This window comes from Anabrus simplex, chromosome 1 (assembly GCF_040414725.1).
Source record: "Anabrus simplex isolate iqAnaSimp1 chromosome 1, ASM4041472v1, whole genome shotgun sequence".
In the NCBI taxonomy this organism is placed as follows: domain Eukaryota; kingdom Metazoa; phylum Arthropoda; class Insecta; order Orthoptera; family Tettigoniidae; genus Anabrus; species Anabrus simplex.
In genome coordinates, this window is record NC_090265.1 from 420,982,191 (window position 1) to 420,992,742 (window position 10,552).

Consider the following 10,552-nt stretch of genomic DNA (forward strand, 5'->3'; position numbering starts at 1 on the left):
TACACATTCTGACAAAGGATCTCTCGTCCCATGTCCATAAATTATCCTGTGTACTTGGAGTTAACAGTGATACAATGTAACTTAATACTTGTCCTGTAGCTGGGCTTTCTGAGCCGAGGTTGGCGGGTTCGATCTCAACTCACTCCGGTGGCATTTGAGGTACTCAAATACCCCAGCCTCGTGTCGGTAGATTTACTGGCAAGGAAAATAACTCCTGCGGGACAGCATTCCGGTATCTCGGCGTCTCTGAAAACCGTAAAAGTAGTTAGTAGGTTATTATTATTATTATTATTATTATTATTATTATTATTATTATTATTATTATTATTATTATTATTATTATTCAGGCCTTCGGTTCAGAGGGTCCCGGGCTCAATTCCCAGCCGGGTCGGGATTTTAATCGCGTCTGATTAATTATTCTGGCTCGGAGACTGGGTATTTGTATTTGTTCCAATACTTTCCTCTTCATATTCATACAACGCATTACAATACCAACCACCACAAAAATACGCAAAAGTGATTACATCCCTCCATTTTGGTTGGCGTCAGGAAGGGCATCCGACCATAAAACAGGGCCAAATCCACATATGCGACATAGTTCGCCTCCGTGACCCCACAGATGTGGGGAAAGCGGTAGAAGAAGATGATTATTATTTAGATCAATGCTTTCACAATCCGTATTCATAGACATAATAATATAGCTTTTGGTCCTTTTGCCGTGCCAATAAAACTCTGAGAAATTATTTACGTTTCGCGGAGACTTTGCACCGCATCTTAAAAAGAAAACTCGTCTATCCGTTGTTGCGTAGGCAGAACGTTCATCAAGCATAGCGGATGTGATATTTTAATGTGAATATTTTGAAGAAATGCTAATGGATTGCAATGATATTTAAAATACGAGTACTAGACATATAACATTAAGAATATTGCTACAGAAATGTTTTGTTTTTTCAAAATTGCAGTTCAATCATTTCGGAGACCAAATGTTGAAGTAACGGTGGTTGTTTCAAAACGAAGGTGTATCTAGGGTGCACTAAATGGAATGCAGGTTAGTTAGGTGTTGAGGATGTAGGTAGCTGAAGAAGTTCCTTGAGGTTTTTGCTGCTCGATGGAGCGGACACCCCCACTCTTTAGAGTTAGCCGGGTATATAACGGGTGTGATCCACTGTCCAGTCATCCAGTAGCTCTATTCCGGCAGCAGACATGAAGATAGAACACAGAGTTACACAGGTAAACACCAACCATCATGGTCTTTCGTCAATCATGATTTTTCAGTAACGATTAATAGCATAACGAAGAGGAAACGGGTGTTAGCATACACTAATTGATTAATACATTAAAAAAGGTGGAATTAATGGCATATTTGAATTAAATGATTCATCGGATACGTTAAAGGCTAATGTTATTCATAAGCACTTTTGGATTTTAGAGGATTTTAATTACCGAAATCGTAAAGGGAAATAATTACAATGTTAATGAACATAAATGAGTTATGCTGCTAGAACTAGAACTTCAATAGCTATTTTAAAATAGAAACAGTCAAATTCATTTTGGCGATATACCTTTGAAAAGTATTGTGCATGTAAAGTGTGTTTCCATGATACTGTATATACAAACAGGAGAACATTTTAACACCAATCGATTACAAAACCATTATTTTAAATATTCTGTCTTATTTGATAGTCGATTACTAATCCTTAGTGTTAGAAATGTTTGGAGATTGGTTTCGGTATGGAATTTAGAATAATTTTTGATTCTTATAACTCATTCACAACTAATTAAAATCATATCATAATCAAAACTGTCTACTGTGTGCAGGTGGCGCTGGTGCTGGCTTGTGCCATACTGCCTGCCATTCTTGCTAATCAGGAAGAATCCCATGGGAAACGTGTCGCCAAGCAAATCCACACCAAAGGTAAGGTTTAACTCTGCACACCTCTAATCAGAAATCAAGTAAAAATCACTTTGTTTAGAGATTTCACATTTTTTAAGACGATTGTGATAATTTTACATATTTTTAAAGGGAAACATCGAGTCATCAACCATTCATATTTCAAATATGATTTACTGTTTACAAACATATCTCTAATTTATAATCAATGATCATGTAAAGCCTCATCGGGAATTAAATACAAAACGAAGTGTTCTTTATTAAAATGTACAGTCAGATTGTTACAAATGCTTTAAAATGATAAGATTAGAAACATCAATAGAGTGGCGTTTATACAATTTGAGGAAATAAACAAACTTAGAACGTAGGTTGAAATATTCCAGTAAATGCATGCAGATCCGCAATAAATCCGGTCTGATATCGTGCTGGTGATGCTTGTTGTTTAAAGGGGCTTAACATCTAAGGTCATCGCCCGAGTCTGATATCTGATGATAGCTAAAAATGATTTGCACTTTTATGGCCGTTTGATCTAAATATTCCTTTTGAGTTGCCTGCCACTCGGTATATTATGTTTGTATTCAAGAGCTCAAAATGTACCGGAGTGGGGATGAATATATTTAATATAGCCTATTACCAGGACTTATGTCACAAGTAATTTTGAGGAGAAAGTTAAATTAGTAACGCTGAATGAGATGAGATATAAAACATAGGGATTTTAACTAGGAAAGGTAAAGGTAAGGGAAGTTGTTCCTAGTAATCAAAGGGGAATGTGAAGGCAAGGCTCTACACATTCCTGTGTCTGGCTCAGGAGATGGAGGTAGCGTGGCATTATCTGCCGAGTGAAGAAATACCTCCCACGATTTTTTGTAAGCTTAGTTGCGTAGATTAGCGGTTTACTAAAAGGTAGGATACAGTCACTACGTAAAGGGATAGGTAAAGTTGTTTATTTAGCTGAAATTTCGGATTTTAGGATAAATATCGGAGCACAGATCTTACAGATAAACTACTAATACACAGTGGCAGAGACTCGAATTATCTGCTGTAATGCTGTTTAACTATCGATACTACAATTTCTATTGTAATGTTCAACTCAGGTTGATAAAACTCGACTTTACAGCAGAGAGTTGAAGTCTGATAAATCTGAAAAGCTGTACTATTGGGAGAAATGAAGTTTGAATTCCGAAATCGAAAGTGGATATCCTGAATGCGTATTCTTTGACGGGATTTTCACACTCATACCAGAAAAATAGTGGAATTTAACATTATTTCAACTCATGGAAACTTTCTAGTACAGTCACACAGATTACCACAAAGATTTCGCACGCGCTAAGGATGATGGGCTATTTACTACGATACCCAAAGTCCCTAAATAAAACAACCATATAAAGTCGACTTGTTGATAATGAATCTTAACTGAGAACTACTGTGAACAATTGCAATTCTTATTTACAGACAGAAAAGATTAAATTTGCTGTTATTTAAAATTTCCTTACACACAGATGGTACACATATAGAATATTAGCTACCAGAGATAGTAAAACTTAACATTTATTTACTCTACTTCTGAAAGATATGACTCTTGGCCCACACTAGTCTCTACCCTCCAATTGTTTACATGCGAGTTAATTATATATATCTACAGATATGAATTCTTCCATTGAATATGTATTTTCTGGTTACAGCCACAGTTGTGGACTCTGATGATGATCACAAAGCTGCAGAGACCGGGTTTGGAGCTGCTGGGATCGGTGGTCACGGCAAATACTTCCAGTAAGTCTTATTCTATCTTCCTCCGTTATGTCCCGTTCTGTTCTGGTATGCTTAACGATTTGTTACGCACGTGCAGTCAGGCGCTACACGTACGCTACTGTGCCTGAAGTGAAGCGGAAAGAAACATGAAAAACTAACCATACAAAAGAGTTCTGCAATGTATTGCCTAACTTTTTTGTCGTTTAAGAAAGCTACAGTACGAACGTCAGAAAGAAAACTCACTTCTAATTCAAGTGCTGAAGTTTGTTTAATCATGTCAGACTCTCCCACGTTTTAAGTCCGTAAAGCAGACGAAAACGTATTTTAATTTCATGGTTTTAAGGAGTAGTTTTAATCAAACAAAGAGTTTGACATATTTCACAATTCAAGACGAAATGCCCATTATGTATTAATATTTTGAAGAAGGCACTCCCTTTCTGAGTACCTCAATAGCAAACCAAGCCATCTCCGTATAATCTTTGAAGACCCTTCGAGGTGAGAAGGTGAAGGCTTCCACCACCCATAACCTCTGCATTAAGTGGCATAGAGAGGTTAGGGCTATGCCCGGCCGCCTTTAACCCCAGGAGTTACCCTGGTAACCACTTCTTGGTGTAGGTTGAGTGAATCTCAGGGCCATGTCTCTCCAGAAGAGGAAATATTCTTTCTATTTTTTTTGATCTTATGACGGGAATCGAAACAGTATCCTTTTGGATGAATCTATCACGCCTTTATCATCTCGGCTATGAATCCCCTCATCATCTCAATAAAATATATAATTTTATAACAGGCCTCTTTAATTTGCTGTACTTTTGTTTTGGAAATGAAATATACTATGCATTAAATCAACGAATAAGCACTGGACAGATGACTTTCTGTAGCACTGTTAAATAATATTTTGGTATCTGTTCAGTTTTAAAATAATCACCTTCTAAAGTTATGTTCCAAAGCTTTATTTTTTCTAAACATCTCCTTAAGATTATTACAAACAAAACAAGATATGCCTGTACATTCTGTTGCGATAGGAGGCTTTAATCTCAGATCATAAATCATATGCGAAGCTTCCTTTATATTTGGATAATGAATTGCCTTTCGAAATTAATTTTATTACAAAACATCCTGATATTACATAATAGTGTTAATTAATGTCTATCAAAACACAAATTGTGTGTGTGTGCTATTTATCATGGTATTGGAGTTTATTGTTACTTTTTTGTGACCGAGTTGCTGGGCTACAGGGATTTCTACCTGTTCAAATCTGGGCCGCACGAGATAGAGTTTGGCCATGTATGCGAGAATCCTGATGAATGGGAGCAGCGCTTTGAGAAGAAGGACTTCAAGAACAACCGCCATCAGGGACAGGTACTCTGTCCCATCACCGTCAAATCCCAGTGGATAAAGGATTAGGGCACCATTATGAGAGCTTTTCAACGCTGATGAATTATGTTAACTTTTTATTTGACCGCACCATACCGTAAATATCGTTAATTTGGAAAGTATATGAACACAAATAATTTAAATAGACTATTCGATCATTTTTCTCAAAAGTAAACTTGTATTTGTTAATTCGTTTCGGTTTAAGATATTCGAGCAGAGTATACAGTCAAACAAATTAAAATGCAATCCAGAGGTATTGTGTGTAAACTGTCGCTACATAATGGTTAAATTCTATATCCACTGTGGATTGGGAGCTCTCCTCAGAACTCTTCCGCCTGGCGTGTGCACGTTCTTTTGTTTCTTCTTAACAACTTATTTCATCCTTCGCTGAACCTTCAACTTTGTATTCGATTTCTTCACTCATATTTTCCGAAATTCTAAGATTAGTCGACGTAGTCCAACAAACTACCGTAATGGGCTTGTCTTAGAATTTTCAATGCACAGTATTTACACTTCTTCTTAAAATAATCTTCTAGAACCTGAATAACCTGATGAAGATCGCATGGTTTCTTGTTTGTTTTCTATTGTCATCTTATTTCTTATGGGCATGATCTTACTTTATGCTATAACACATATGTTGACGTCTGAATGGATCTCACTCAACTTCCTCTGTTAATTACATAGTTAATTCTTATGCCTTTGTGCTTCACTTCATCTCTTAACTATTTCATTTTCAACACATTGCTTGCACCTGCCTGCAACTCACAATCTTATATCCTGCACTATCGATCCGTGAAGCTTTTCTAAAATGACTTTGCACTTACACAATCTTACTTTGGAATTTAATTATATAAAATGACGAATTGATTTAATCAACTTTCTTTCTAAGAGTAGACTTTCGAACTCAGCGGGTGACTGCACTTTATCTCTTTTATTTCGCTTTTCAGAATTGGGCTTCGCATTCTCGTTTGCGTGTGCTTTTCTTCTTTCATAGCCAGCAGAATAAATGAAGTGTAGTCTAACCCTTCTGCCTGTCCCCTCCAGGTACCAACATAACCCTGAGCATGACCACTATGAATTCGGTTACCGTCGTGGTAACGAACACCACTTCCAGGAGCGCTACGAGAAGGCTGCACCGCACGCTGGACACTTCAAGACCAAAGTAAGGAGGCCTTGACTGACTATTTTATATGACAAATTAGTAAGACGAAATGTTCATACATTTAAAATATCAAATAAAGTGCTAGAAGTGGTTAGTACAGCAAGCTTGAACAGTGAAGTTATAGCCAAGAATGAAAATAGCCGAGATGGTTAAGAACAGGGAGTGATTTTAATAGAATCAAAGTTGGAGGTACAGTAAACTCCTAGTTATTCAGGCTAGTAAAGGGGTAAACATGAACGAAGAAAAATACAATTCAACGAAAATTCACTGGAAAACGTTAAACTTTACATTATACCGGTGATAATAACTTCGTTTGCCCTTTTTTGGTTGAAGCACTACAGAAGTGCATCATTAAACTCTCCATGTAGAGAATTTGTTTTAAAACTTTTACTATTTGAAGGTCCACCGCCATCACTGTCCGGCACAAAATCCTTCATTTTTCGTTATCTTACCTAAAAACTGCGGGAACTTTGTACATATATTCCACAATTTTCCTCCAAGTCAGGAGACGACCCTACCTTTTCGACTTTTTCTCTTTTCTTCTCCATAACTTCTAGCAGTGTGCTTCATTGTTAAAGCAATATTTTTTACGTTTTTCTGCCATGACAAGATGAAACTGAAGACTATACAGACTGACAATTTTTAATTTTCACAGAGAAGATAGACCAATAACGATCTATTGTCATGCAGCGGGGAATTTATTGATACCGATAAAGCTACATCTCTTAATAACTCAACTTAAATAAAGCCTAGTTCAAAATTAGTACATTTATTTACGTATTTATTTGTATGGTTTTATATAATTCTCTTTTAGTTTCGCACGGATAACGTGCAAACCAGATGACCACCACACGAATAATTGGGAGTTTACTGTCAAGTGATTTATGTGTAATGTGTGAGGATAAAAGAAGGTAAACATAGTCATTACAATTAAGGACGATAAAGACAACATTCCTTTGAAGAAAATTTACAGATCCCAGACCACAAACCTCTCTCTCTGCTACACTTCGCTGGTTTAACTTGTTCTGACTTAACTATCGCTTGCACTATTGACTAATTCACTCACTACCTTTCGCTTTTCTTTGTTGGTTCTATTTCATTTTCTTTGTCTCCATAACACAGACAAATATATTCGGTATATTCTTATTTTATTATAATTTTTATCTACTGCAAATATTAAAATGCATGCAAATACATATTATGTAAGTGTTAACATCAAACGCACTATGCCATTCATTTAATTTGATGAAGCACTAATCAAAGTTCAATCGGATTAACTAAGCTGAAATGTATACAATCTATAATGCATGTATGTCGAGAGAGGGATATTTAACATTCACTTATGATGTAAGGTACTATATGAAGTGTGTTTGTTGAAGGCTCGCTGGGGAGACAAGCACGGAGGGTATGGCGAGCACTATTGGGACTACAACCATGCTGGACATGGACATGTAAGTTTTCTCATAACACGTGTTTTAACTAATTAATATGCATTCCGTTGAAGTGATCTCATACTTTTATTTTATTTTCAGGGTGATGATGGTGGTGATGATGGTGGTGAGGTAAGTTCAAAGTCCACAAATTACATGACTTAATACGAGATGAAATTTGTTTCATCATTGTAATTTTATATTCAAAATGGATTTTGTTCAATAACTTTTGGACAACTTGTAAATATTTATATGATTAATTGTGAATGATATTTTGCATCATATTGAACTAACAAAACTCAGATAATGAAGATATTACAAAGACAGAGGATGCATATACTTTTATAAATACACAGAATAAAACAAAACGAAAAACATACAGTTCAATAAGGGTTTTGGTCTGCCAGAACGACGGCTGCTCAGCCAGATTGCCTGCAAACACTGGAGTGTCATGTGGTTAGCGTAACGACATTTTAAGGCAGCTGAATTGATAACTCAATTTTATAAAAAATATACTCATAACATTTCTTCCATACTTCACTACATTGGATAGTATAAATATGTCATGTGCATAAGGTGACGTATTCAGGGATATGTTACCCTCCACAAAGGATAGGATGTCCAAAGTGATTTACTTGCATCTTTCTATCTTATTAGGAAATAGACCTATACAAGTCTTTCCATTTATATTTTTTATTTCAAGGGGTTCAGCTTCACGTTATCCACAAAGAGCTCCTTAGAATTTGTGTAGATAAAGAGTATCTTCTTTCTTTCTTAATCCGTTTACCCTCCAGGGTTGGTTTTACCCTCGGACTGAGCGAGGGATCCCACCTCTACCGCCTCAAGGACAGGGTCCCGTAGCGTGAGACATTGGGTCGGGTGATACAACTGGGGAGGATGATCAGTACCTCGCCCAGGCGGCCTCACCTGCTACGCTGAACAGCGGCCTTGCGGGAGGATGGGAAGAATGGATGGGATAGACAAGAAAGAGGGAAGGAAGCGGCCGTGACCTTAAGTTAGGTACCATCCCGGCATTTGCCTGGAGCAGAAGTGGGAAACCACGGAAAACCACTTCCAGGATGGCTGAGGTGGAAATGAACCCACCTCTACTCAGTTGACCTCCCGAGGCTCCCAGCCCTCGTACCACTTTTCAAATTTCGTGGCAGAGCCAGAAATCGAACCCGGGCCTCCAAGGGTGGCAGCTAATCACACTAACCAAAGGGTATCTTAAATAGTAAAATTATGTCTTCCTTTCAAATACAGCCTGTTAGAGAAACGAAATTGCGAAATCATTCTGCTCTGTACTTATTAGAATACTTGCAAGAGGAAATTATTTATAATAAAATGCATCATGATTGTCAGAATTGTCTATACATTTTGTTATTATATGGACGTCTAGTCCAAAATTCTTGCAATTACAAACACAGGATGCTTTACAACTTTAAGTACAATAACGAGCAAACTGCGTCGATATTCTTCAAACCTAAGGCCTGCCGAAGTGAAATAAAACATTTCATATTTATTTCTTAACACTCACACGCAGATTTGGCATTGAAAAAAACTTAGTTCTTTTACGTGCCAATACATCTACGGATAAGAAGCTGATGTATTTTAGCACCTTCAAATTTCACCGGACTGAGCCGGATTCGAACCCACTAACTTGAGATCAGAAGGCCAGCGCTCTACCTGTTGGGGCTACGCAGCACTGTATACGATTCCTCTTCTCATTATATATTATTATTGTTTAATTATTTTATTATTATTATTTTATTATTATCATCTTATATTTGCAGGGAGGTTACAGCGAGCCCGTTCCCGAGTACAAGCCCGTACATGGCAAGGTAACAGCCAAGCGACAGTCACCTGCTCCTGTTCCCCAAAGCGACGCTTCTGCCGTCAAGACTGATGAACGTGTGAAACGCCAACACCAGCCGAGCCCAGCGGAGGCACCCCGACTTGTTTTCGATGTGGCAACAGGCCAGGTTATCGATGAAGTTACCGGACAGGCCTTCCTTCTACAGCCCATCCAGTAGGCAACCCAGCTAGCTCACAAAGATGTAAACCAAACCCTCATAACTCGATGTTCTGGTGACGTCCTCAGCACGTTACTCACTTGGTCTTAGATATATCTCGTACATAGCTCAATAATATTACCAGCGATTGAGGATGTGCAAGTAAAACAACCAAGTTTGATCTAGTGCTGAACTTAGTGAGAGTCATGGCGGGTTTTGCCACATCTTATTCACGGTTTCTGAATTGCCCTTGTTATTTATGTGTGATTAATTTTTATATTTTTGTATGAGTTTTTATAAAGTTTGTTTTTGTTTGTTAATAAAAATGTTGATTCATAAAAATGTGTACATTCTATTCTATATAACAACAGTTCTCTTAAACATCCTTACCTTTCTAAGTGACTGAATATTCCTCTCATCAACCAATCTCCATTCCTGGTTCATTAAGTCACGTGGTATGAAATGAGTCGGGATGGAAATTTTAACCGTTTGCACTCATATATCTGATATGCTCCGACATTGCAGTCTCCTGTTATACTCGTACTGTACATCGGAACACTTGAGACATATGTAGCGTAGAATAGTTCGCGATAACAAGAGAATTTAAGCTTTCGTTAACCCTTGGGTAGCATCAGGCCTATACAGCAACTGTTGATATTCTTTGGAAGATAAAATGTCGCTATCAAGACGAGGAGGCTCTGAACGAAAAGCCACACTTCATCTAGCCGCACACTCGGTAGATTATGAAGGTCTGGACGGGTGCATAACAAAGAAAGACTGACGTAAACCTCCAAAACCTTTTCAATGAAACTAGACCTTCATCTATGCGTTTGCTTCAAGATGTAGGCCTGCTATAATAAAAATAAAGTTGAAGAAGAGAAGTAGGCCTACCTACAATTTTCGCATTTCCAGCTTTTATATAACTTCAAAGATT

The 10,552-nt window shown here is 37.4% G+C and overlaps 1 protein-coding gene across 2 annotated transcripts; it reads left to right on the plus strand.

Moving 5' to 3' along the window:
• Positions 1 to 1,192: 1,192 nt before the first annotated feature.
• LOC136866847 (uncharacterized) lies at positions 1,193 to 9,927 on the plus strand. 2 transcript variants are annotated; one of them, XM_067143946.2, is made up of 7 exons: positions 1,193 to 1,230; positions 1,819 to 1,915; positions 3,574 to 3,661; positions 4,876 to 4,999; positions 7,556 to 7,627; positions 7,709 to 7,738; positions 9,400 to 9,927. In XM_067143946.2, exons 1-7 carry the CDS (start codon positions 1,204 to 1,206, stop codon positions 9,637 to 9,639), a joined length of 678 nt encoding a protein of 225 aa, XP_067000047.2. In that variant the 5' UTR covers positions 1,193 to 1,203; the 3' UTR covers positions 9,640 to 9,927. The 2 variants fall into 2 exon arrangements, with proteins under 2 accessions (XP_067000047.2, XP_068082784.1); XM_068226683.1 differs by lacking the exon at positions 4,876 to 4,999 and adding an exon at positions 6,059 to 6,176.
• Positions 9,928 to 10,552: the final 625 nt, after the last annotated feature.

Excerpts from the sequence above, each read along its gene's own strand:
- LOC136866847 (XM_067143946.2), top strand. The coding sequence starts at position 1,204 with ATGAAGATAGAACACAGAGTTACACAG. Across the intron at positions 1,231-1,818 it reads TAGAACACAGAGTTACACAG|GTGGCGCTGGTGCTGGCTTG; the intron begins GTAAACACCAAC and ends TACTGTGTGCAG. Across the intron at positions 7,628-7,708 it reads ACCATGCTGGACATGGACAT|GGTGATGATGGTGGTGATGA; the intron begins GTAAGTTTTCTC and ends TTTTATTTTCAG.